We start from the raw sequence: 27418 nt of genomic DNA on the forward strand, positions 1-27418 counted from the left end.
TTGGCAATAGTATAACATCCACAGTGAGTGAACCAATTGTTCATACAAAACAAGAACCCCTACAACTACACACACAAAAGGGGGTGGCTCTTCAGCATGGTGTAGATATCTTTTAGCTTTATTTTAAAATAAAGCTATTTTAGAAGCTTGGTGTTTGGTTTTGATCTATCATTCAGTTTTTTTTATGGCTAAACCTTTTGGGATCATCTCCCCTGCTTACTGGTCTTATCTAATGTAAATACAAACAGTTCAAAAAGTATTATATTTCAAAAGTATTCAAAAGTATTATATCCTGGGTTTGGCTAGAATATGGTATGACTTCCTGTCAGCTGTTTGGGTTTTTGAAAATAAATTGTGAAGCATTTCTGCTCATTAAGATTGGCAGTCTCCAAAATTATATGGGTCCACTCATAATAGCATTTCAAACCCAATCCCACTCTTTCCACAGTACAGTGAAGCAATTACTGCTACACAGAGAGCACCCAAAATGACTTGCCCCTCTGGGCTCAGTCAGACCCTCCTCATCCAACATCTTCTCACATGCTTGTGTTGAACAACATGATAACATGTTACTTACACCTCACAGAACAAACCTGGAGATAAGAAAAACCTTGGTAGATGTGTAGTAATATGTACTATTTATAATTTATAATGACTGGATTACAGTTGTCTCTCAGGGATCTGAAGGTATCTGAGCTTTTACCTTTGTCCCATGTGTGTAAGGTGCATTCTGCTGCAACCTGGATAAACGGTAGTGGTCAGGAGGAATTCTTAACTCATTAATTGAAGGTAATGGGTTGTATTAGTACAACTATCTAGATGCATACAAGGTGGTAGAAGATGTCTTGAACAGCCTGGGTTTGAGACCTTGTTTAGTTAACCTACTAGGCTTGAGGAAAATTCAGCCTTTGGCAAGAAATTTATTTTGAAGTTACTAGCTTCATGTGACTTGAATAATACTTAATAATTTGTGAATAATACTTTTTGGAGTGGCATATTTTTTTGAATCCCTGCAAAAGATATTGTTTGAAAAGTCCTTGCAGAGGAAATTAGGAATCTTAGGAAATTAGGAACCTTTTGGGGCTTTGTGTGTATGAGTTTCACCCTTGGTAGCCTCCCACATAGGTAGGTGGCAAGTCAAGTGTAAATCAAACGCTTCCTATACAAGCTACTTCAAAATACCATAAATCCTGGCCTTGTGTCTGTCCTGGTTCAGACACTTGCTGTGCTCAAAGCTGTCCTTGTGTTCACTCAGTTCTGTACTAACTGCAAAACTTAGCTTTGAACAGAGAGTGTTTCATTGGAGATCAGTTTGTTTTTCATTAATTAGTCAATGAGTTTCCAGAGCCCTGTCTGTTCCTGCACCTGTTCTTTGTCTCTGGCTGAGCTATATTGCCCAGTGAAAATAAGAGGCTTTGTGGAGATTAGTCTTCTTTCTCTCTGATAATAAGATTATTCATCTAGAAACTGCCATGAGGCCATTGTAGGGATGTCTGAAGAAGGTTAATGCAGTATGTTTTTGTCTTGCTGGTTAACACGGACTTACTGCATACCAAGAAACCAAAATGAGTGCAGATATCTTCAAAAAGACAGCTAGTGCAGGAAGCTGAGGAAACACAACACACACCCATGCACACACACTTGTCTGCGTGGTGAGACAGTGCTGCTGCTGGCTCCCAGCCAAACCTGCAGCACTTGATGGCCTGTTCCTTTGCTGAACTCTGATGTTGGCTTCATCTGCACCCTGCACACGTTCTGCAGCCATGGGCTGAGTCACCAGTGGGACAGGCTGTTAACATGTGGTATTACTCAGAGGCTGTGTTAATCATAACCAGACACTAGCATGCTGCTTTCTGGAGAGGCTGGAGGAGTCTGCTGTGTGTGTGTATAGGCATTGCTCTTGAAAGTTACCTGCTGAAAGCATGTGCTGTGTCAGGTGAATCCATGACTGTAGAGAACCAGTACTCGGAGGAACATCTGAGGGGGCTGGGGTGTATCCTGGAGAAAAGGGGGCTCAGGGCTGACTTTATCACTGTCTACAATTTCCTGAAAGGAGGGTGTGGCCAGGTGGGGATTGGCCTCTTCTCCCAGGCAGCCAACAATAGGACGAGAGTAAATGGCCTCAAGTTGTGCCAAAGGAGGTTTAGATTGGATATTGAGAAAAATTTCTTATTGGAAAGGATTGTCAAGTATTGGACCAGGCTACCCCAGGGAAGTGGTGGAATTGCCATCCCTGGAGGTAGTTAAAAGATGTGTGGACGTAGCACCTGGGGACATAAATGTGTGGTGGACTTGGCAATGCTGAGTTAACAGTTGAACTCAAATGATCTTAAGCTCTTTTCCAACCTAAACAATTCTGTGATTCTATGACATTTTTGACTTGGCAACCATTTGGATTTCTTCAAGAGTCTGAATTATACTGAGGAATATTCCTTTCTTCTGCTTACAGGAGATTGCCAAAATTATCTGAGTCCTAACTGCATGGCTTTGCTGGAGAGAAAACCAATTTTGAACATAAGCTTGTGCTGCATGTCCTATCTCAGCAGGGGCCACACATGGGAGCACCACTCGCTGTATTAGTCATCAAATTCTCCACCTTAACTGTTTGGTGCATGGAAATGTTAAATAGTTTATATTATCTGTTTAAATAAGCAGCAGTATACATCACTTTTTGTTCTTACAGCACAGAGGTCATTGCACATGTAAAAAAGCTATTGTGTCCAGCTAGACAAATGTAAAGCTTGGGTTTTCAGCCCACTTCCAGGTTAAAGTTACTGTTTCTTATATGAGTGAAACCCTAGATAAAAACCTGCTTGCAGACTGTCAGTCTAGGTAGCTATGGGTGGAGAATGTATTTTGAGACTCATTGGGCAGAGCTAGATGGGTTAGTTTGATCCAAGCAGAGCTCTTATCTCTGGGATAAGAGCCAGCAGCAGCTTTCTGTGGAAGCTAGAGGGAGTTTGACTGCAACAGTATGTGGGAATCCAGTGACCTAATAACAGATGATGGATCCCAAATTATCTGTGTTGTCCTCTCCCCATGCTGCTCCTTTTTTTGTTTATAGTCAAACAGCTGCATGGCCTCTCCTGCACCAAAACTATTTTATCCTGGTTTGGAGAATGAGAGGGCAAGTGCAGTGGAACACCTTTTCTAGCAGTGTCTTTGTGACCAAACACCTTTACCTTAGGGGGGAAAATGCTGCAGGAAGTTTTTGCTGTGATTTTCAACTTAAGTGTTTTTAAAAAGCTACTGTAAGTTAAAATGCTAAATGCATGCTGCCATCAGGAGTGAGAACAGTTGGCAGTTGGCAGAAATGTGTGTGGCCCTAAGGATTATATTGCTGTAACAGAATCAGTCTTGGCTGTAGCTGGCCTGGGCACTTCCCTGCCGGCACCAATCCCAGGATGAAGAACAGGGCTTCACAAACCCAGCCAAGAGGCACTGCTATTCTGGGGATGGCAACGTGCTGCTTAGACTGGGGACAAAAAGGGATGATGAATCTTGCACAATGTAACTTGAGTGGCTCTCCTACAAGTCATTGGGCACATTTTATGTATCCAAGGACACAAGCAATTACAGATGAGAACAGGAGAGTGATTAGTGTTCCAATGCCTGGGATTGACAGCCTTCTTTTGCAGAGAGATCATGGGATAAACACAAGTGAAAGCAGGCTTTAGGCTGCTTTTGGTGCTCATGCTCCGAAGTGTGCCAGTCAACCTCTGCTCTCAAATTCTGATTTTAATTGTTTATGTTGGAGTGGGAGGTTGAGTGGAACAGTACTCAGACAAGAGTCTTTAACACAGTATTTTTAGGTATGTCTGTTTGCACAACACCTGTTTTTTCACTTTCCTAAATACTATTGACTAGACCTACCGAACTGTCTTTATTGTGTTTCTGCCCACATGAGAGTTGAGGACTAGCCTTCTAAAACTAAGGAAAAGACATGAGTTACTGAAAATGCTTTGTTTGGCTGTAGCTCTGTGTGATATCAAGTATCTTACTTTCAGCTGATGAAAAAATAAAGGGTAACTGGTCATGCTGCAAGGCTTAAGTATGGAAGCACTTGTGCTTTTACCTGTATGTGCTCCTAGTGTTTTTTTAACATTGTTACTCAGACTTTTTATGGTAAGCAAACAAATAAAACTGATTTCTCCATTGTTTGCTTGGAAGTTAGGGCCACCAGTAGTAATTCCAGTATTGTGAACAGGCTCCTCTAGAACTGAGCTGAAAGCAATACATTGCAGTGCTTTAGTTCTTCTAGTAAATGTTAAAATACTAACTTCAAGGGGTTTTTTTGGGTTTTTTTCATCAGAAAAGAGGCAAGTGTTGTATTCCAATTTGCGAAGGAATAAAATGTCACTGTTTAGCCTGCTCCATGGCAAAAATGAAGTCAATGTGAAATTATTTTGGGAATGTACATCCAAGTTGAAGCTGGAGGATTAAAACACAAAAAAACCATTGCCGACTGGACAAGTAGTATTTGTTTAGAACAGATTGTTTATAGTTTTAATATTGAATTGAAAGCTGAGCTGTTGCTAGTGACAGGACTTTATGCCCATTGCTGAGGAGGCAGCTCTTGCACATCAATTGCCTTTGATATGATTCAGCTATCTTAAAGAGCCTAGACTCTAGTACATCCTTGCCTTTTCTCCCCAGTTCAGTCGTTTCTCCCCCTAGTTCAGCTGACAGGGGAGACAGAGATGGTCAGAGTAATAGGGATATACCATCCCTTTGAACAGCAGCTCAGACTCACCCCTGCACTGAAATCACTGCAGACCTGTATCTTTTCCCTTGCTGGAAGGGGAAGAACTAATTCTGAACTATTGCTTCTTTCTTTTTTATTTTCTGCCCTATCAAAATAAAACTAAAGGACATATAATAGTACAGATTTACCAGGGATCATAAATACATATTTATGAAAAGGAGGTGATCTGATTAAAAAGGCAAAATGTATTGACAGGCATCAAAGTCTAGATTGCTTTTTAAAAATTATTTTAATTTTTTTTTTTTTTTGAGAAGCCCAGCTTATGAGTGACTCATGAATTCTTCTACAACTCTGTATTCATTTTATAATGCAGTTTTCTATTTGGGAGTGAGCCTGCTGTGTTTAAAAGTACATGAGAGATATTATCCCTATTTCTGGTTTGCAGACAGTGTCTTATTAGCTGATGCCTATAGCTCTGTGTTTATTCACAGATAAAGTGCTTCCACATACAAAATAAACTGTTGAACTTCTATGTAATATTTGCATAAATGTAAAATTGTGTATGACAGGTTTCTCAGCATATTTTGTGGCTCTTTTGTGCTTAGAACTGCAAATTTTAAACTGCATACTGGATTTCTTATATTTCCTTGAATTCCATAGTTTGTATGTAGCTGAAATGATGAATAACTCTTATACAAAGCTATTTGAGTAACAGCATTTATACAAACTAGCTTTTAAATAAAGACATCTCTCAAGTTTCCCTTAACAAGCAGAAAGGGAAGAGCTATTCTGCAAACATTTACAGATGTAGAAGAAAGCTTTGAAAATCTCTGAAGGGAGCTTTTCCCTCTGCTGTTGCCTAGTCTGAGCAGGGAAGAGGTGTCTGCATGGCTGAACAGGACCAGAAAGGGATGGCAGATCACTTACCTGTGTATCTGTCTAAATGTTTGGTTTTGTTCCTTTTTTTAGTATGCCAGAATCTAGCATAAGTGTCTCAGCTTGTCCATTCTCTTGGAGGATTGTGTTTTAACACAGGCTTTTATCAGAGATACTCAGATGGAGGCTGTGTCTGGTGAAAGTGTATAGTACTGAGACCACTGCACTGCCCTGTCTTCAAGGAAAGGCCACAGTGTATTTACTGATGGAGATACTTTGGCACTCTGTGCATCTGCCCAACTTCCTTATGGAAGACTTCTCAGTCTAGGAGAGGGGGTATTGGCTCCTGTAAGGATGTCCTTGGGATATCTCTAAAAACTGAATTTTCCTTTTTTTCCAAATGTGCCTGGATTCTCAGCTGTTCATGTTTAATCCTAGGCCTCCTGAAAAATTTTGCCCCATCTTTTCATATCAGTTATGCAAAGGCTGTTTTTCTGAAAACTTCAAACTACTGGTGCCTCCTGTGCTTTCCCTTCCTTCCATCCCTGCCTCATTAACAAAACCACCTATACACAGTAGCTCCAAATCTACTCCCTCCACCTCTGAAATCCCAAAGCAAACCACATACTTGTGTACATGGTCTTGAGTGTGCTTGAGCATTCCTAAATCAGAGCTTCTTGGTTTGGGAAGAATCCCTATGGTTTGTGGCTCCTGGGACTTTTTGGGTCAGCAGACTTGCTTTGAAGTATGAGCTTTCCTAACAGTAGCCAATAATGGATCCAAATGTAACTATACCACAGCAGTATTTTGTGCCTCCTAGAACAGTAATGCCATAGGGCTCTTCCTTATTGCTCAGGCAGATACTGTAAAAAGTAAGACATGACTAATAGTAAATGCTAAGCTAAGTAAAGTAAATGCCATTAACTTGCTGAGAACTGATTTTCTGTACCTTTGTTTAGTCTCCAGAGTTTTGCTACAAGTACTTGGACAAACTGAGAAGTGTTCTCATTTCTCTATGTCACATGGGAATTTTTTCTCTTGGAAACTGTTTTCTCACTGTTCTGCCCTTAAGTTAATGATGCTGTAGGTCTGTTAGGGTTGGAGAGACAGAAATAAGAGTAAAAATAGGTATATCTCCAAAGGGATGGTGTGCCTTCCTTCTGTTCTTTAGGATAGGACACCTGTTGGAAATGCAGTTACTGGGGCCTTTTGATGTCAGGGGAAAATCCATTTTTGAAAAGTATCAGAACAAATCAATTGGTATAAGTAGTAGTATTACTTGATGGGAGAACACCACCACAGTCCCTCCCTTCACCAAATTTCTTCCTTTTGACTTTGATTCTTGAACAAGTGCAGAAGGATTTCCCATACCTTAATAGGGAAAGTTATTTTTTAGTACAGAATTTCTGTATAATTGGGTTTTGGAAAAAATAGGAGAAGGTATTGAATGAAAAACACCAAGAAGTTTTAAGTCTTGAACCTAAGTATCTGAAATATGATCTTGTTTGGTGAACTGAGTAGGTTTTGGTAGATGTAAAAGAATTTTGTACCCTTAAAGTCATAAAGTAATACATTAGCTCTTAGGAAATTTCCTTATGAACCCACATGGTTGCACCTCCAGAAGTCCATCTAGGAAACACAAGTCACTGTACTTCCAAATTAGGTAGGCATGTGTTTATGTAAATTAATACTGCTCTGGTGAAAGAACGAATGCTCAAAAGCCATGCTAAGAATGTGGAGTAGCAAATAATTCTCCAGTTGCAGAGACCCTTCCATTCATGTCTGTGGCTTCTTGCAAGAAGCCACAAAGTAGCTGTGAGTTTCTCTTCATTGCTGTGTGTATTTTTAGAAATGAAGTACTAGAACATAGATTAAGAAGAAATTTGTGTTCAGGATGTGTGTGGCATAGAGGACATATTTTCATTATGGAGTAAACTACTAGGGGAAAAAAACCCTAGAGATTAATCCCATTAAAAAGAAATCTCTTTGTACTTTCAAAAGGAATGAACAAAGCAAACACAAGAAAGAGCAAGATGGGAGAGTGGAGAGCAATTGAACATAGCTAAATGGCAACTGGTTATGTATCAGAGTGCTCAGAACAGCGTGGAAGGCATGGTCAAAATGCTGACAGGAAAGGGTCACTCACTACCAGAGCAACTTGGGATGCTCCTGCTGTGTTCATAGGTTCACAAATTTGTTCTCAGCAATATGTGAAATGCTGGTAGGAGGCATGCCAGTAGTATTAACCAGATGAGATTTCCTGAAGTTCCTGTGGCTTCTATAGATCACAAGTTTTACTTATAAAACTTACTCCTTTTAGAAAAGAGGCTTGGGTGGGGAGACAGGGATTTGCTTCTGTTTAATTTCTCTAAAGCTGTCCTGTAAATGACTTCAAAGAGGAGCAAAGGAACCCGAGGTGTGCTGTAAAGGAGGAGGTTCTGTAAACAGCATGAAGCCATTGCACTGTTAGTCAACAGGGTCAAAATGGTAGCAGGAGTTAATACAGCGTGGGGCTGGAACATCTCCATATTGTGCATTTAATGCTACATAAGGGCTAATGTAAAGGTACATTTGGGATATTTCCAGTATTAACCTTGATTTACATTTAATGGATCAACAGCAAAAGCTCATCCTCTCCTTGGGTGCTTGATTTTCCTGCATGGACCCGGTGGCCTGTTGCAGCCAGACATGTTGCTGTTGTCTTTCTAAGAGAAGTCACAGTAGTGGGAAGAAGCTTGGCAGGGAGCACAACTCTGAGCTTATGAAAAGCAGTGTCGGTTTGAAGTTACCAGCTTAAAAATAACATGGTATCTGCCATTGCAGCAGCTGGTTAATAAGCAATTACTTTCAACTTTTTTTTTAAAAAAAGGAACAAAACAAAAATAAAAAACCCAAATCCAATTGTAACCAGAATGTCAACTGCTATTTCTCAAATTAAACAGAGCAATGATCAGTCAGCCTAACACTTATCTGTAGTATCATTTCTCACCCTTCTCACACCTACTTTTAGAACACCCAGTAGAAGGTGCAAGAAGGCCTTTGGTTATTTCCTGTACAGATAGAGGAGCTAATGGTGGGAAACATCACATAGAGTTTGTGAGATCTGTGGCCAACTGCTTGTGCTCCACAGCTGATAGAACAGCTCCAGATCTTCCTTCTGATGGGAGATTATTCTCACAGTACAGAAATCAAACATTCACATAGATGTCAAATCCAAATCTCTTGTCTGATGTTTGTCAAGCAGAAAGAATTTGAATACATGCTGCATAAGGGCAGACTGCTTTATTGATCATTCAGTGCACTGGGCTGGCATCTTTCCAAGTTGGCATTTGCATGCCTTGCCCCATTTTCTTGTGTTCATAACTAAACCTCTTTTCTCACATCTACAAAAGGGTTGCATAACCCTTTTTTCCCCTATTATGACTACACACCTTTTGCCAACTTCCAAAAACATTTATATGGAAAAAACTTCACTGCAGCAAGGTATTTTAACTGCCTTCAGGAAAATTTAGTGGAATAGGGAAAGCAATAGCAAAGAACAGCCAGTATCATCAGCCAACTCTTCAGGCCACCAGCATATGGCTCCTTGGACCCTACTCCACTTCATTAGGCATTTTGTAGTGTTCTGCCTGATGTCAGTAAATCCAGAAGTAGTATCACTACTTCTTCATTAAAACACCTTTTGTTAAAGAACTTTGCGTGACAGGTAATTTTTGAAGTGGCATAAACTTCAATGTATGTAAATGTATGTAAATACATAAACTGTATTTTCCCTAGTGGTGAATTTGTGGCCCACAGAAATATGCAGTGCCTGCCAATTCGAAGGGGAAAAATTATTTTTCAGTTTAGGCTTAGGTGTAGCTTCTTTAGTGTCTGATTCTGGCCTGACCTTGCTATTAAAGAAAGCTGTTTGTGGATGGACTTGATGTTTTTGATGCTCCATTTATAGCTGAAAATGTCAGCATGCCAAAATTATGATGTAAGTTACTGAGAGAAACATTCCCCAATGTTTAACTTTGGAAAGTATCACCTCTGCACCTACAGTGTCTTCCCTGTGCCTGTATTTACATTGTAAATGTACTGCTTCTCAAAGTCAGCCATGGCTTTTGAAGTTGGCAGTGGAGGGTTTTACCAGAAGTTTGGTGTGCTGCCTTGGTGCCTGATGCCTGTGTGTTGGTTTCTGCATTTCTCAAGACTGTCAGCTAAGGTTTTGTCCTTGCCCTGAAATTTCTAGCTGTGTCTGAGAAGATATACTTGAAATGTTAAATACAAAATAAATGTAAAATCCAAATATAGTTTTCTCAGTGAATGCAGTAACTATAGTGCTTTTTTTTTTTTTGGTGATAGGATTGTTTCAAAATAAATTCAATTATGTTTACAGAGTGTATTTGGAGATACTAGAGAGCTAGACAGATGTAGACAGCCAGATCCTAGACAGACAAGAGAAGAAACAAAGGCAGAGTCTTGGATTAGGTTAGATGAGAAAGAAATAAATACTGCAAATCAGAGATAATACATCAGAAACATAGTTACAGAACAAAAACAGACCTGAGGGGAGGGAAAAAACATGGGAACTTCAAATACCCACCAGAGTGGTAGCATGGTTAATATGCAGCTGAAAAGGATGGGAACACAGCTCAGTGGAGTATACTAGTGACAACTCAGAACTGAGTCATTATGTCAGGTTAGTTCTGATACTTAGCTACAGCTGCAATGCTATCCTAAAAGTTGATAATACTAAAGGTGACTGGAATTGTGAATGAAGTTTAAAAATTTGTTAGTTCTATGTATAGTAAAGTATTTTGTATAAATCTTACCTGTGGTTCATACAGGAGCAAAATACTGGTTTGACTGCCACTGGATTTTTTTTTAAGCCTTAAGTGGCTTTAGTGTTACCATGACCCTTGTCCTGAAAACACTAATTTGTCTTATTGGTACAAATATAACAACATGATGGTATTTATATATATAAAGTCCAAAACTATCTAACTCTGTCTTGGCAGTCTTAAGAGAATAGCTATAGCACTTAAAACAGTTGTGAACATTAACTCAATAAAATTTCTATCAACTCTTTGAAAAGACTCAACACAATTTTACTGCTTCTGTGCTTTCTGCATCTTGTAACTTACTTCTTTTTCTTTCAGCTTTATCTTCAAGCAAGAATGAAAGGAGACTGGGCAAGACTTTTACGTCCCACTATACAATTTGGCCTCATTGCTGCATCTATCTATGTGGGTCTCTCACGTGTTTCTGACTACAAGCATCACTGGAGTGATGTTTTAACAGGACTTATCCAGGGTGCAGTGGTAGCTGTGCTCATTGTAAGTAATTCCTGTGGGGTGGGTGTGTGAATGCTGGTTTTATGAACAGCACCTTACAATGGCAGGCTGTGTTCAGAGGAAAGCAAACCTGTATTTCTAACACTTCAAAAATTGCTGAAGCAGGGAAACAACTCCTTGGACTGGGTATAGCAGTAGTACCTTGGGTAGTGAGGGAGGCTGTAGGCCAATGAGATAAGTGGTAGCTTTAGCCACTGGACAACATGAAATTGTCTCTGCTCAAGAGCTTTTCACATAACTAAGATGGAAATGGTAACTGCAAACCATGTAGGCCTTTCTGTATAAATCATGCTTTTTGCTTCTAGCCAAATTCGAAATCTCAAGTACAATAGCAGAGAATTCTGTATAAATTAAACAGGGGGTAAAAGGCCTTGAAGAATAAGGACAGCACCAAAGTGTCTGCCTTTGCTACTTTACACAGTGTGTTTTTTCAGTCTGATGGGAAACTAAAAACACGTCACCATTTCTTGTGTGCATTCCTAGTACGAAAGATGTGTTCACAACAAGGAAGCTGTGAAACTTAGCTGTACTGATGAGTATAAACTTATCCCAGGAATCAGACACTTGTTACTTCAGGCCTAGTTGACTTAGTGACAACAGTTGTACTGGATGTCACCAGAGTGCTATGGCTAATTCATCCTTGGGAAGGGATAGATCAGGACTTCTGGATCAATGGGAGTGAACTGAGGTCATACTGAAGAATTCAGTTACCAAGAACTGAGGTTTAGCTGGGAAAAACCACCTCCATAATAAATGCTGCCAGCTTTCTCAGGTCAGAAGGGTAAGGCTCAAGACAAAGCTGTCTACTAGTTGCAATCAATAATCAAAACAAATCTTAGAGCAGCTCTGGGAAATCATATTAGCTGTTACTAAATGGCTACATGTTGGCATAATCCTACCCCTCATTTTTGTCCAATCTGTTTTCCAAAGAAAAGGAGTTCAGAGAGTAAGAAACATAGATCAAAGAGGTGAAGACATTTTATTAGGAAAACAAGTTTAGTCAAGGATGTTGGATGATTCAGAAGGTGCTTGGTAATACAAGAGAGTAGAAAGTAGCATTACAGTGAATAGGGTTGAAAGGTCATGAAATTATTTAAAAAAATAAACACTAGCACCAACCACCACCCTCAGACTCTTAGCTGAAAGAATTGATGAGTTCCTCTCCAAAAACAGCAAGCAATTGCAAATGCATCACTAAATTGAACTGAGGGAATCTGGCATTAAGTGGAAGCTGAAACTCCCCTAGTCTGTAGCTAAAGCAGTGTGCTGGATCCTCAGCCAGCTGCCAGTGTGGTGGGAGATTGTTTCTTCTGCCATGGACAGTGTTCTGCAGTTGTCAGGGTTGCAGTGGAGGGGAAGACACAATCAATACAGGAAGGGAAGGGATCAGTGTGGCTTCTCATTTATTGCACCCCGTGCAGCACTGTGCCCAGCACATCTGCTGTGGGACTTGGTGAAATGAGCAGTGGAAGACAGCAAGCTGCAGAATTGGATCAACCACCCACCTGTTTGTAGTGAGGGAGGTGTCTCCTAGCTGTGAAGAAGTGATGTGCTATGTTTAAAGGCCTGCAGGAAAGGACTACATAGGTAGAGCTGGCCTTACAGCTGCTGGGTCCAGCTAAAGCACCACCTCTCCTGCCTAAATTACAGAAGAAAAATTAACTAAACTTGCATTGTGGGCCCTCATTTTGCTCCTTGATTTTAGAGCTGTTCACACTATGGCTGTTGTAATGAAGCAGTGCTGGGTAGTCAGCAGTTAGTCAGCACAAGCCTTGAATTTGGCTTAAACCATGACTTGGCTAGATGGTCAATGGCAAGGTGAAAAAGCTATTGAAAGAACAGATGTCTGAATTTTGTACAAGACTTTCCTGCCATTTTCTAATGTTTTAAATTTGCTCTTTATTAATTTTGATCATAGAATTTGCCTGCTGCAGAGCCCTTGTTCCTAAGAGTTGTTTGTAAGTGCAGGACTAATTTAACACTAATTAACACTTAACACTAATTTGTTCACTTAGGTTGTATATGTGTCAGACTTCTTCAAAGTGAGAGGATGTACATTTCAACCAAAAGAAGATTCCCATACAACCCTACATGAGACGCCAACAAATGGAAATCACTTTGGCAGCAATCATCAACCATGAAGAATGGCCCACATCACCTGCATTGCTCTGAAAGAAAACAATTTCACAAGTCTAACTATGTACAATAAGTAATTGCCTTTAAGGGACTGCTGCTGCTCTTGAATGCTCACTTCACCTGTATATAGTAACAACTACCACAGTTATTGTACATCTAAACTTTAAATTTCTGTTGGTTCAAGCTCTTGCTTAAAAGAAAGCTATTAAAATTGTAAATTTTTATTGGAAACTGTAACAAGTTATATTACATACACTGCTGTTTGTACATGCCTTGTTGAATCAACTGTGGTTTAAGTAAACACCATTAAAAGGAATTACTTGATATGGAAGCCACATGTGACACTGATGAATTTGTTCCATCATGTCGGTATAGTTTCTGGAAGACATCTGCTGTTACAGGTAAAGGCTTGCAGCAAACACAATATCTCTCTTGATTTTTGTAATCCCTATTAAGAAGAAAAACAATATTAATATTTCAAGAGTCTCAACTACACAACCACTATTTAAAGTATAGTTATAATCATGACACAAGTATTAAATAGAAGTCATTTTTAGCCACCCTTTAAGTCAAACTTTGTGATAAAGGTGTTATGTGGAAAGATAACAGCCATGGTGCTGTTTACAATGAAGTCAACACAAGAAGTTCACATTACAAAACTAATCACCTTCTGCCATCACTACCTGTGCAGCTCCTTCCCCCATCACTTTTTCTTCTAAAATTGCTTCATGTACTGCGAAAGTAAAATACATACCCTCTGCAAACTTATTTTCCAGTTCAGTGTTCCCAATGGCTTTTGCAGCCTGGCACATCTGCCGTAGCAGTTCTTCGAGACGTCTCATGCAACGAATTATGCTACCTGTATGAAAGAGCAAGGGAAAACTTTATGCCACATCATGTAACTGGCCCTGAATTATTCAAAGTAATAGTTCCTTCTACAACCCTGTTCAATTTATCTAAAAGCCAAATGTCTTAAACTTGGTTTCTGTTTGCACAGTTGCACAAGGCATTGCCTTGAAGCTGTTTCCAAATGCTTGTCCTTTCTACTGTCTTTACAGTCTCTATATCTGATCACCCTACTTCCTGGGTTGTTGACTAATTCCTACCCAATTTTTTCTTTCAAGTACTTGTTAAGACTTTCTCAAAAACTATAGAACATTAGGAGATTCACAACTCTGCCGCTTCAAGAACTACTGCAGGTTTATTTTGGGATTGCTTTTTATAAGCCTTAGTCCTTTAGCTGGCAAAGGCAGTAAAACAGTAAGGGATCCATCCTACTACTATTCCTGTGCTACACAAGAGTCCACAGACCATTCTGCTACTCCATTGCATGGTTACAATAATGCACACAAACATCTTGCCACAGCTCCTACACTGCAACCCAATACCCACTTGTGATTTATTACTTATTTATCTCCTCTTTGAACTTTTCTCAGTGCTCAGCCCAAGTCACTGCTACAAATTTCACAAAACATCCCTAAATGTTTCTGCTCTTCTGGTCACAAGCAAACAGTACTGTGTTTGGTCATTTCTCCAGCAGCATCTCCAACAGTCAAAATTACTGTGGGCAAAATAACTGTTATTGGGAAAACACAGAATGAAGGGCTTGAGAGCAGCCCTGATGAGGGGGTGCTGCTGGATGACAGGCTCTGAATGACCCATCAGTGTGCACCTGCAGCCCAGAAAGCCAATTACATCTAAAGCAGCGTGGCCAGCAGGGCAAGAGAGGTGATTCTGCCCCTCTGCTCTCATGAGACCCCACCTGCAGTGCTGCATCCAGCTCTGGGGTCCCCAGCACAGGAAAGACATCAACCTGTTGGAGCGAGTCCAGAGGAGGGCCACCAAGATGATCAGAGATGGAACAGGTCTCCTTTGAGGACAGGCTGAGAGAGTTGGGGTTGTTCAGCCTAGAGAAGAGAAGGCTCCAGGGAGACCTTATTGTGACCTTTCAATACATGGAAACATTCAAGGTCAGGTTGGATGGGGCTCTGAGCAACCAAATTTAGGGGAAGATGTCCCTGCACACTGAAGGGGGTTTGGTCTGTGCAACCTTTTTTATTACCCCCTTCAGGCATAATATCTGGGGAAGAAAAATCAATATGAAATGAACATTATTCAAAGCTCTTGGGAAAGTGAGATATGATAAAGTAGTGCTTCTCTTCTAAAAAGCATTCATAGGGTCTCACTAGGCCATGTCAATTGCTACAGCGAGAACAGTTTGTGTAAGAGCAGCAGTCTGTAAAACCTGCTGCAATGACAGGAGATGGAAAACACATAGCCTACTGAGCACAGAGCACACACCAACACAAGTGACCTGTGGGCAGCTGCCCCGAGCATGGCTGTGCTGCACTGTGGCAGGCCCTGGCTCAGCTGCCAAGGATCCTGCTCGTCTCCATTTACAAGGCTGACCCTGACAGCCACTGCAGGGAGTTCTTGTTTACAGGCAGTGAAGCTGGACTTGTTGCAGTCATATGTTTTTGTGCAAGAAAAAGAAAATTTGTGCAATTTTAAAATTAATTACTATTGTTTACACTTCCATAAAGCAGGAGTTGGTCTGCAGTTAACAGTTAGGATACTCAGCTTAGTGTTCTTTCCTAATGGCTTTAAAAAGCTGCTCTTATTTTTGTTTCTTCCTAACACACATATTTCAGCTTAAAGACAAGGTACTTTCATTAGCAAATCAATGCTGCTCCCCTTTGTGGCAAACACACTTGTTCTTGGAAGACTCATGCTTATTCTGTATTCTGATTTTCACTACAGTTACTTGGATAACCAAGGTAAGCTACTCTGCAATTTAGGAGTACCACAATCCATCTGAGGCACACATTACCAACAAGGGATGCCTGAAGTGCTTTCCTTCCTATTGGATAAAGCACAGAAAACCAGCCTACTGAAAGTTAAGGGAAGAATCATGCATTGACCTGTGTTACAAGAGCTGACCTTCTCAAAACAGGCCACTAAAATCTAATTTTGAGGGAGATGGCACTAAAGCTGACTGTCTTAGTACAAATGTGGTAAATGGAAAAAGTTACTGCTCAGTGTATTCTGAACATTCAAGTGTCAATGTAAAACATAAGCCAGCTGCTTTGATGTCCCACATACTCAGGGTATCTCCACAGCAAATGAACGCCTCAGATGCAATAGACTCATTGAAACAGGAGGAATCTGCTGATGGCATAAGCAAAGACAGCCAGGATTTGTGTTGCTCAAAAGCAACTTTCTTTAGAAAGTTCCTGGTCTATGCATTGGATTACATGCATGAATCATGTGCATGAATTCCCTTGTCATAAGGAAATCTGCAAACCTTTGCAGAGAAGAAAACAGCATTTGAGAGAGGCAGCAGTGACAGTAACAACTTCAAAAAGAAGACTTCTAAGATTGGTGCATCCATCCTACTCTTCACAACTTCCAACAGGCTGGTTTTTCATTCCAGTTTGACCTTTTCATTTTTGTTTAACATCCCTTTGGATGGTTTGTTTTTACAAAATACCAGGGCTGCAAATTACCACATTTTTAAAAACTGAAAACAAAGTATTCTTCCTCAAGAGGCACTTTCTAGTATTCCAATTTTAGGAACCAAATTAATTCACCTGACACATTATACCTAGGCTTTGCAACTATTTCCACTGCATTGCTGTGTGAAACTATTCAAAAGAGAGACCTAGTTACCACTTCTCACTTCTGTCATCATTAAGTCAGCAAGAGGAACTGGTTATACCAACTGGTTATACAAATAGATAAAAAACTTAACTATAATGAGGACAAGTGCAAGAGCTGTACTTCCTGATGACAAGCATTTGGAACATGTTTTTTCTCCCTTTAACTAGAAAAAGCAAGCATTACCTTTTGTTGTAATGCTTAGAATTTTTGAGTTTTAGAGAAAGTTTTTAGAATACAGATAACCCTTTAAAAAACCTTAGATTCTAAATCATCAACAGTGTGTAAGTATAAATTAATATATATAGTAAACAATTTTTCCCCACTTGATTTTAGCCATACAGATGCTTGGATACATCTGAGTTTACTATAAGGTTATTCAGTATTTCCAATCCCTGTTATAGAATTACCTTCTAAAGAACAACTGATTAGCCTACCTTCAAAGACATCAGTCATTTTGCAGATGTGAGCAAAGTTAGCTCCATTTGCCCATGTATACACAACATCCATTAGGTTGGGTCTGAAAGAATTCAAGTAATTTTCTTCATCAGTTTCCAGTTTTGCTTCTGCTGACACCTTGGCGATTCTTTTTGCACACTCCTTTAAAATAAAATATTTTACATTTATAATATATTTAATCAGACTAAATATTTAACATGCACATTATTAGGTACTGCATTACAGGATGAGGTTTCCTTTTTAGGTGAAATTACTCAGAATCAAAAAGTAAACCACATGAAGTCTGTCTGCACTAACAATCTACAGTATAGCAAGCAAGCTTACAAAGCTTTTAGAGGCATGTCTGAAATTAGAATAAAGATTTCTTACAAACCATGTAACGTATTATTACACATTGCAACATCACAAGCAGTGCAGGCTGAATTCACCAATGATCCAAAATGAGGTCTTTACCATGCAATTATTACACATTACTCATGAGCTTTGCTCATGCTAGCATTAACCTTGAGCTCAATTCCGAATTACCTGCATTTGCCGAAGTGGTCCCGCCAACTGCTCCGTCAATTTTGGCATTTCACTGGACTGAAAAAGAAGACATGAAACAATCTCAAGTGCTCTCATGCATTTGTGTTATACCAAATTAAATGCAAAAATAGAAGTTCAATGCATGATACTGCTACCCTAAAATGTTTGTTCCTCAAAACAAATCAGAAAACAAAATCTTTCTGTATAATACACCAAAATTATTAAAAGCAGCACCTGCTGCTGGATACTTCCAAAATTCGCTCCATTTAGCTGCATCATAATGAACTGCCATTAACTAACTACTTTGACAGTTACAAGCTCTTCTTTAAGAATACAAAACGTTTTTAATAACTTAAGCATCAGTGGCAATATATGAAAATATGGCTTTTCAAAATACAGGAACATCTTTATGCCCTAGCTGTTTAGACCCAAGTACTATTGTTGAGTGAATCCCAATACTCTAACAATGGCTTACCTCAGTTTACCATCTACTAATGAATGGAATACATTAGCATCTGCTGCTAATGTTTTTTTCCATATTTAGAATCAACCTGAGTGATGCATCTTGCTAGCTACTTGCAAAAACATTTCATATGGAAATTTACTTTCACTAATTTTCTAGGGGGATACTAACCTTGTATACATCTTGCAGGTGGGAAAACAATAACATCTGGTATTAAATGCCAATGTTTTTGCTTTTTAAAATGTATGGCCTGATTTTAACAGCCTTTTTGGTATCAATTCCATGCAGTACTGCCATTTTGTTCAAAGAACGCTGGCCATAAAATATAACACAGACATGTCTGAGAATTAAATATATGCTCACCCCAGAGTCTAAGGTGCAGTTATTGTTGAGCATCTTCTTGATATAATCATTCTACATTTTAAATTATATGGAATGGGGTGTATTAACAGCATCACATATGCTGAGAATCTACTGTTTTATTGCAAGAGGAAAACTGCAATTTGCTAAGTTCAATGTGAGTTCATGGCAAACACCTTAGGAAATGATAAAAAATGCAATGGCTCATACTGTTATAACCAATTTCTGCAACTGAATTAAAAACAATATTGTTAGAATATGGAATGTCTAGAATTCTTTAATCGAAGAAGCAACTCACATTCTCTTGAAACACAAAACAGCTGAGAAGTGCAGTTGCCTGTTCTGCAGACAAGTCATTGAAGAGACCATTGAACATCATTTCTGTCAGGAGTAGTTCATCAGCACTAAAATAAAGAGAAGAAAGCTTAGGGGAAAGACTTACTGATATGCAATTTTTAAATGAAGAACTACTGTTTGTGAAACAACTGCATATGGGTAAAAAACCAGCATCTTAATTTTACTGTCAGGGACACCAAATACACACACCCACACAATATACTCGCTTTTTAGAACGAATGCTAATTAATAAGAGATTGCAACAGTATTTTAAAGAAACTAAAACCAATTACTGGACTACAAAAAAACTCTGCTGACAGATCATACAATTTAGTACAAATAGTTGATTTAGTTGGTTTCTATCAGACAGAATATCAAGAGATCAAAAAGAACCAAGGAGTTAGGCAACTTACAAAAAGCACACTTATTTGGATAAAACACCATTAAGACCAAATTTCTATTTTTAGAGTTGATAAAAAAAACGCGTAGGATGGGGAAAAAACAAAATAGGATTTTTAAAAAAAGAGAGATGTGTAACTCAAACAGTTCCAGTCAGGAAGTAGATAAAACTCTATTGCAGCTTCCCCACTTGCTATCAAATTTTGCAGGGCAGTTAGCTATCAAACAAATACCAGCAGCGGCTTTCAATCTTACCTAAGACAAGGTGTACAGCAACCACTGTGACCGTTAAAAATACAAAATCCTATCAAAATCTAAGTTACACTGTAAGATATTCAAGTCTGATTCATGATTTTTTCATCTTTTTCAATATATATGTACCTGATAGATGCACTACAGTAAAATGCACCACTTCACAGATTCCCATGGAAGCAATTTTGCTCTATTCCAAACCCATCAGTGACTTGGTAAGTCCTGACAATCATTTGTCAGTAACTGGACCAACAGTAGTGATTCAACCACAGAAATCAAGACCTCCCCCTCAATGTACAACATTAAATAAAAACATGCTATTACCTTAGTCAGGCACAAAATTAACCATTGTTTTGGAATTTTCATGTCTACATTTTTATCTTAAAATCCATTATATTTTGTCCTTAAGCTGCTATCTTTACTCAAACTGCTTGAGTCAGTATATTGTCTTTATTACAGAGAGCACAGTCTCTGAAGAACCCTTTTTCTAATAGTCTTTAAAATATAAACATCAAGTACTAATTTTAACAAGGGCAATAAAGTGTACATTCACAACACTGAACAGTTTGCACAGAAGCCATTTACCTGCTGATTTCACAAGCAACCCGTCCTTTCATCTCAATAACATCTGAGGACGTGGCAAACCCCAGTCTCCTCAAAACACGCTTGCGGCATTTCAGTTCATCCATTTGCAGGACAGTTCTGGCTTTCTTCAATTCTCGCTTTGCTACTTTAATATCCATAGCAATCTGGGGGAAGGAGAGGAATTACACCTTGCAGGTTTAACAGATGTGACTGTTTTAAAGACATTGTTTAATTTACATAAAGGCCTCAGAACAATGGTTTATGAACATACTAATTGACTAGTTGACTTGCTTAAGTCTTCTAAGAAGAAGGTTTAAATAAATTTAATAACAACATCATCATTATTATTATTATTAATATTATTAATAATAATAAAATTATAAGCTTGGGAAGTTAAGCTATTTACCCACAGTGGGAAACAAACCAAATCATCCCACACTAAAAAGACAAAAGAGCAATCCTCTGTTGAGAAATGAGCGCTCACTGTCTGAGACTGATACCAAGTCTCTGCTAATCAACTATTTAATGAAATGTACGTCACATGCATTATTTTCTTTTAGCACTTCTCCAGTGGCTTGCAGTTCATCCCAGTCACTGTCTATGTCCTCACAGCAGACACCCTCACAGAAAGCTGCTTGGTCCATCAGGTCTTACCATACCAATTCTGTGCTGCCCATACAGAACCACCTCACTTCTGTGGAATGGCTCCTGGAGAACCTGTTTCCTCCAGCAGCACAAAAACCTGAGAGCTGGTTTTATGCACAACCGATTTCAGTCTAAGAGGATACAACTCCATATAAAAGTGCATTGCTTCCTGCATTGCTTCCAAGCTGAGAGTCAGCTTAGGAAGCAGAACACAATGACTTCTCTGGTACATTTCTCAAGCTAATAAGCCCCTTCAATCCAACTTAGGTTTGCACAAGTATATTAAAAATTAACAAGCAAAATTATTTATGAAGACTTCTCCTACACTGCATTCAGCACAATTCATATGTCATATGTCAATTCAGTGAAAAAGACCCTTGCAACTTTCTAACTCCTGAAAACTTCCTTTGAAGTTTTCTTTTCAGACTTATTTTGCATCTGTACCAATGAAGGGTATACCACCATCCCAGCGGATCTGTTAGCGGGATTTAATAATTTTAAAAGGTTTGATTTGGGCTTTGCAAATAAAAAGAAAAGCAAGTAAGAAGACAACCTCCTTCTCTCCCCTACAGCTAAACACAAAGTTATTTGGTTTGTATCTTTACCTGTGCTTTTTTTTCACAAAGTTTGTATATGGTTTCCAGGTTTGGATCATTGTGAAGAGGATGTGAGTACATCCTATGCTCAAATGCCTCTATTTTTTGGATTACTTTTTTCAACCCTTGGTCTTTGATGCCCATGTCATCAATAGGGTCTAGTAAGGGCACTCCATCAGGAAACCGTTTCTGTACTTCCTAAAATGATGAAAAAAAATTTTTTTAAAGATCTGTAGCAGCGAAAAAAATTACATTTTACAAATAAGCTGGCATAACTACAGAGGCTGTAACGTAAATTATGTGATGTTTCAGCAGTTTTCAAAATCAGTTTAAAATTACTTGACAAGAAGAAACAATTGACATACATTGTGGCTTCCAACCCCTTTAAATAATAAGGCTGAAGATGTGACAGAAACTTAACACAAATTTATTTAGAACAAGTTGCCTTGAGTTCAAGAGTACCTCACTACTCGGTGCAGAGTACTTACACAGCCTAGTGTAACTTACCTGAACAGATTTTAACACACTTTGCCTATTATCAATAGGCCTCAAGTCTTTAGGTATGTACAGTCGCACACTGCTGATAGCTGTGACAAGATGCACCAAAACAGGAACAACCTGTCAAAAAGATAAATCAGTAAAAAAAACATATCTCTTATTACTGGTCCATAGCAAAACTGTTTCAAGGAAAAAGAAAAACTTAGTGCTCAAGGAAACAGCAGTGGGTAAAGGTGTATTAGAAAGCAAGAAAATGTGGCCAATTACTTAAAGTATTCATAAAGAAGAAAAGTAACTGTCCAAAAATTCTGAATGCACTTATATCTGGCAAAAGACTACAACTGAAAACAAAACAAAACAGCTTTTCTATCACCTTGCACCTTACTTGCTGGAATACCTCTTCTGATCCAAACCAGGCAAATTATTGTTATATACTTAACGAAGAGTGCTACCAGCAGAGAATATCAAACCAGAAAATACATCTTCCTTAGTTATGAGAACCATCATGACACAACAAGGAACCAATACTGCATTAAACTCCAAGGTTTAAATGGAGCTTCTGAGAAAAAATCTGCAGACAAATTAAACTGCCACTGACCTGAAAATTGCAACCATTTGTCTTGACATAGGATTTAAAATTGAAAATTTTAAATAATGCAAATATTTTCAAAAAAAACAATTTCAATCGAATTTTAGAATGAGACAGTAGGCAAAGGTGTCTAGAGAGGTGGTGGAGTCACCATCCCTGGAACGGTTCAAGAAAAAAGTGGATGTAGCACTTTGTGCTATTATTTAGGTGACAAGCTGGTGTTCAAAGGTTGGACTCAATGATCTTGAAAATCTTTTCCAGCCTAAGTAATTTTAAGAAATTAAAAGGAAATTAAAAATGAAATTCTGTTCCCAGAGACAAGATACTGCTAAAAAAAAAGCATCTGTCAAACAATACTACTAAAAATGTATTACTTTAATATATTCAGAAGGCAGAGTTAAGTTACAGATTCCTTCTCTTCCTTAAATGCATCAGTCCCTTTTTCAGCATAGTTCGCAAATGGTTTGGAAATGAAGATTTGGGAAAGTTTATAAGGAACTTCTGAGAATAAACACATGCAACAAACCTGCATCTCTCCTCTCTCATCAGGTCTGGCTGGCTTTGCAGACTCAGTAGCAGAATTTTTCAAACTGTCTTTGCTGCAGTGCAGAAGCACTTCAACTACATACAGTGGGTCCAATTCACCAGAATTTGGCTGTTGAGGGTAAGAAAAAGAGCAGGTCTATAGCAGCTATTTTAAACAAGCAGGAATGAATGAAAAATGCACTATTTCTCCAGCATTAAAGGTATTAAATGAGCTATGTCTCTTACCAAGTATCAGCTCAGTGTTGCAGTACATTCTGAAAACACACACTGGTGGACTTACTGGAAGACCCTTTCCACAGAAAAACACACTTGAAAAAATCACCCTCCCCCATCCTCCCTTGCCAGAGTAGCCTATGCTTGAAGCTTTAGGTGTATCTGCATTTTCTTCTATATGTTGCTCGTTCAAATAAACCAGTATGTTTTAAAACTGTAATGCATCCTTGCATCATGCTAGCAGTACTGAACTTGGCATTTGGAAAGAAAAAAAAAAAAAAAAAAGCCAAAACAACGCAAAATTTAGTGGATCTCTTCATTTGCAGGTTTGCAACCACTGAAAAACCTTTCAAGTATAAGAGCCTGAATCTGTGGCAAGAGAAAGCTGCATCTTGCAGGCTTTATCTTTATACACCCTATATTGGACTGCTAATATCTGTTCATTTAAAGAACACAAACATGCAGATGTGATGAACAAAGACTACTGTTCACAAGGCCATAACCTTTATTCAACGCTTTACAAAAGGCTGGCAATTGTTAATTGACTGGATCAATATGCACTAGAGTCACTCAAATACACTCCTACCACACACAAATATTTTTAGGACTTTGAACAGAAATAAGTTATAGGCCTAACACACAAGGCAGAAATCTTTTAAAATACCATGTGTAAGCTTTCTGAATTCTGAGATCAGAATTTTAAAATACCCACATGTACCAGATCAGTATCCATCCAAAGGCAGGGAAGGCATAATGCTGACTTGAATGAAGTAGAGACTAAGCTCATAGCTGCACCACTGTACTACATAAAATACCAGAACTGAAGATGTCTAGAAAATTATAAGAGGAAAAAATATTTCTACCTGTGATTGTATTATAAACTTATTAAAAAAGCAGGAGTATAAAAATCATTAACATCTGCTGCTAACATTACTCCCTTTAAGTTTACATACATCAACAGCTTTTAGACTATGCTGACTAGATGTGACTCAATCTACAACTGCTTTTTGAATGTGTTTTCTTCTATGGATTTCCTACAACAGTATAGGTACTAAACCCTTGAACAGCAACAGACATTGTATGCAGGAATAGGAGGAGACTAGAATCCTTAAAACACTTGTTAGCCACAGACTTCTCTGCCATATAAAGTTCAAATGATTCTTTAATTAATGCTGCATCAATTCATATGTTTCAATGACAAAATTATGCCCTTTTACACAGAGTATTGCAAGACTAGTTGAATTCTTAGCATTTTAGATTTGCCCTGAAACATCTCTTAGTTCAAGCGCCTGGAAACAAATCAAAATAAGAAAGATGGTCACATTCGGGAACCAAGAAAGATAGCACAAGTACCAAATTTATAGTCTCAGATTATTAACATCAAACTTACTGAAAATTCAATGACCACGACACAGCAGTAAAACAGGCGTCTATGTAGTAAACATTACAAATATACAAAGATTGTAATAGTCTAAACAGAGAAGATAGAATTGCAGAATCTCAAATTTTGGTATCAATAATTTCTAAGATACAAAAATTTCATGTGTGGAATCAGGGATCAGATAATACTGACTATCAACAGTACAACAGTATCACTAGCTTACAGCTGGCACAATCCAGTGAAAATAAAATTTCTCATTTAGGAAGAGTTGGGAATCTTTCTTTACGAATACCAAAGGACATAGTTATTTTGCTGCCTACTGTAACACAGAATACATAGCAAGCACCCCTGCTTGAGATAAATTCTATTCTGAACAACAATAGATAGCAAAGCACTATTTGCATTGGCAGTTTCATGGAACACGGATTTGTGAAATTATGATAGAAAAGCATCTACACATAATAAACATAACTGACATGACTCATGCATTTGCTTTTGCAGTGCAAAGAACAAGGAGCATTATCTAAAATACAGACATATAACTATAAATTCATTCTTAATTATATGGATTTATCACTAGAAAAAGGATTTAATTAGGAATACTGATATAGGAAAGAAAGGTTTGCAACTAAACTAGTGATATAGACTGAATTCAACATAATTCCTAAATGCAAACCCAAAGAAGTGTTCAGCTTAGAAGTGGATGAAGGTTTCAAGATACAGCATAAGTAATATCCTTCTGGTACAAAGCACACTTGTATACTTTAAATAATAATGGGGAATGATACCTGTGTCTGAGGACAAAAATACATGGAATAGAGACTAAAATGGGTAAACAATAACTTCAAGTAATTTGTTTCGCCTCTACTCACAGAAACTAGTCTTTTCATACTAACTTTAAAAGTTAGCTTTAAGTTTGTTCCTTAATTTCCAGCACCTATTGTCATTCCTTCCACACACTCAGAAGGAAAAATTCAACCCAGCTGCTAGAATAACTTTATGAAAAAAGTGCTGCCAGAGCCACATCCATCTCTTCGGTCTCAAAACAGACTATAATTTCAAAGCTAATATTCAAACCCAGAGGTTTATACAACAGTGAGACAAGCCAGATAGGGAAGGCAAATTATGTATGTGAATAAAATATGACACAGATAGAAGAAATGCCTCCAAACGACACAGATGTTGGCAATTTTACAGAGAAAGCTGGGACTAAGGGGCAATTTGGTTTATTACTTGTGTGTCTCTATGAGAAAAGTAATCTACAAGCAAAGATTTTAGTGATAGCAGAAACAGCTCAGTTTTTCAATCTGAAAAAATAAAGAAATATGAATTTCAAAAGGAAGACAGAAAACAAAGCAAAATCTCTTTTAAGCTCTGTATGAACACATTTTTCTCATTTCCTCTTTAATGAACACATATTAGAAAAGCACGAAAAGGTGCCACAATGAACTGGCACCACCAGAACTTAAAGACAAGTTTGCATTTAGACCTAGCAAATAAAGCAAATGCTCTCCTGATAAAATTACAGCAAAAATGCTGCCACATAAAGATATGGTTTTAACACAGGTTTCCATTTACAGAGTAGAGGAGCTGGACAAAACATTTCTGAAAGGGAGACTAACACAGCATTTAAGGGTTATGCAGAGACCAACTATGAAAATGCATTTCTGAAAGTCTAGCTTCTATTGCATCAGTGCCCTCTGTCTTTTCTTCCAAATGCCCTCAGATCCATTTCTATTGTTTTGCTCTCTGTGTATTTTAATTTTCCAACTCTATGGCAACATCTCAGAGGACAAGCAATTCCATGTCTCACACACTAATTTAGGACTCAAGGCACAATTTGCCAGTTTAAGATAACCTTCCTCATGGAGCTAAATGTCAGTCTCTCACTGTTCCCAGCCTTCACTTAGGGCTTCTGTACTTTCTCAAAGAAAACAATACCGTATCTTTCTCATGAACAGCTTGAATTAGCACTGGCAATGTCTCAGAAACAAAGTAGTTTGAAACATTTTCAGCACTAAGTATAAGCAAGCACTTCCTCCACAAATACATTAGAAGTTAAAAACTGAACATAAGACCTGGAGTATTCTCCATCTTCTATAGCTTTATTTCTTTACACTTTCACTTCAGGAAGTTCAGAGATTTTTGTAAATTTGGGGGAAAAAGGAATTTTTTTTGCCTTTGAGAACTATAAAGAAATAGTTTTATCTTATTTTCTACAAAACCAGTCAGGTTTATATTTTGGTAATGGGGGGAATGTGTACATTACCTTAACATTTGATTTCTTAGAGAAATTAACAACTACTCCCCATCCGTAGTCATCACCTTCATTCTTCACCTGGAAATATTACAAGACATTATAACATACATATATAATAAGCAAAGCAAAACTTTTTCTATTTTTTGATATTTACAGTAGTCGTGGACTACTATTATTCATGAAAACAGTATTTCTTTTAATGTATTATTGAATGTTTAGGAAAGAAACGCAAGTCACTATTGGTGCTTAGTGTACTGCATGTAATTTTTCAAGATGGTAAAGTGGCAGACACAAATGAACCTTGCAAATTTCACAGATATGAATGAAAAGCAAAACAAAACAAAAATCAAACTACCTTTACCAGTCTTCCTGGCTGCAGAAAGGGCAAGCAGTACTTTGGCTTGTGAATATACTCTTCAATATCTTTACCCAGCTTTGCAAGCTGCTGGCGGATTCTGTAGTATATCACCACATTTTCTTCATTGGGAATGACAATTTTGTTGTACTGTGCTTCCAAATTATTGACTCCTGCATTGAAAAGTAAAATCTCATGGAAATTAATAGCTTCACACAGAATGAGGAATCAGTGTGTTTCACT

The 27418-nt window shown here is 38.2% G+C and overlaps 2 protein-coding genes across 5 annotated transcripts in view; one reads left to right on the top strand and one right to left on the bottom strand.

Annotated features, from left to right (window-relative positions):
* PLPP1 (phospholipid phosphatase 1) overlaps window positions 1-13387 on the top strand; it is a 66669-nt gene extending 53282 nt beyond the window's left edge. For all 3 annotated transcript variants that reach the window (XM_079330424.1, XM_079330425.1, XM_079330426.1), the window contains exons 5-6: window positions 10726-10902; window positions 12936-13387. In XM_079330424.1, coding sequence (XP_079186550.1) covers window positions 10726-10902; window positions 12936-13061 — 303 coding nt within the window. In that variant the 3' untranslated portion in view covers window positions 13062-13387. The remainder of the gene's footprint in view (window positions 1-10725; window positions 10903-12935) is intronic.
* MTREX (Mtr4 exosome RNA helicase) overlaps window positions 13336-27418 on the bottom strand; it is a 41742-nt gene continuing 27659 nt past the window's right edge. Inside the window, exons 17-27 of one of the 2 annotated variants that reach the window (XM_079330416.1) lie at window positions 27176-27348; window positions 26830-26898; window positions 22947-23075; window positions 21841-21951; window positions 21343-21531; window positions 20093-20256; window positions 18819-18924; window positions 17698-17754; window positions 17151-17313; window positions 13811-13915; window positions 13336-13504 (exon numbers count right to left, since the gene is read on the bottom strand). In XM_079330416.1, coding sequence (XP_079186542.1) covers window positions 13452-13504; window positions 13811-13915; window positions 17151-17313; window positions 17698-17754; window positions 18819-18924; window positions 20093-20256; window positions 21343-21531; window positions 21841-21951; window positions 22947-23075; window positions 26830-26898; window positions 27176-27348 — 1319 coding nt within the window. In that variant the 3' untranslated portion in view covers window positions 13336-13451. Of the gene's footprint in view, window positions 13505-13810; window positions 13916-14818; window positions 14964-17150; window positions 17314-17697; window positions 17755-18818; window positions 18925-20092; window positions 20257-21342; window positions 21532-21840; window positions 21952-22946; window positions 23076-26829; window positions 26899-27175; window positions 27349-27418 lie in introns of those variants that run through there. The other variant, XR_013777164.1, reaches the window with a different exon arrangement.

The sequence above is a fragment of the Erithacus rubecula genome (assembly GCF_903797595.1).
Source record: "Erithacus rubecula genome assembly, chromosome: Z".
NCBI lineage: Eukaryota > Metazoa > Chordata > Aves > Passeriformes > Muscicapidae > Erithacus > Erithacus rubecula.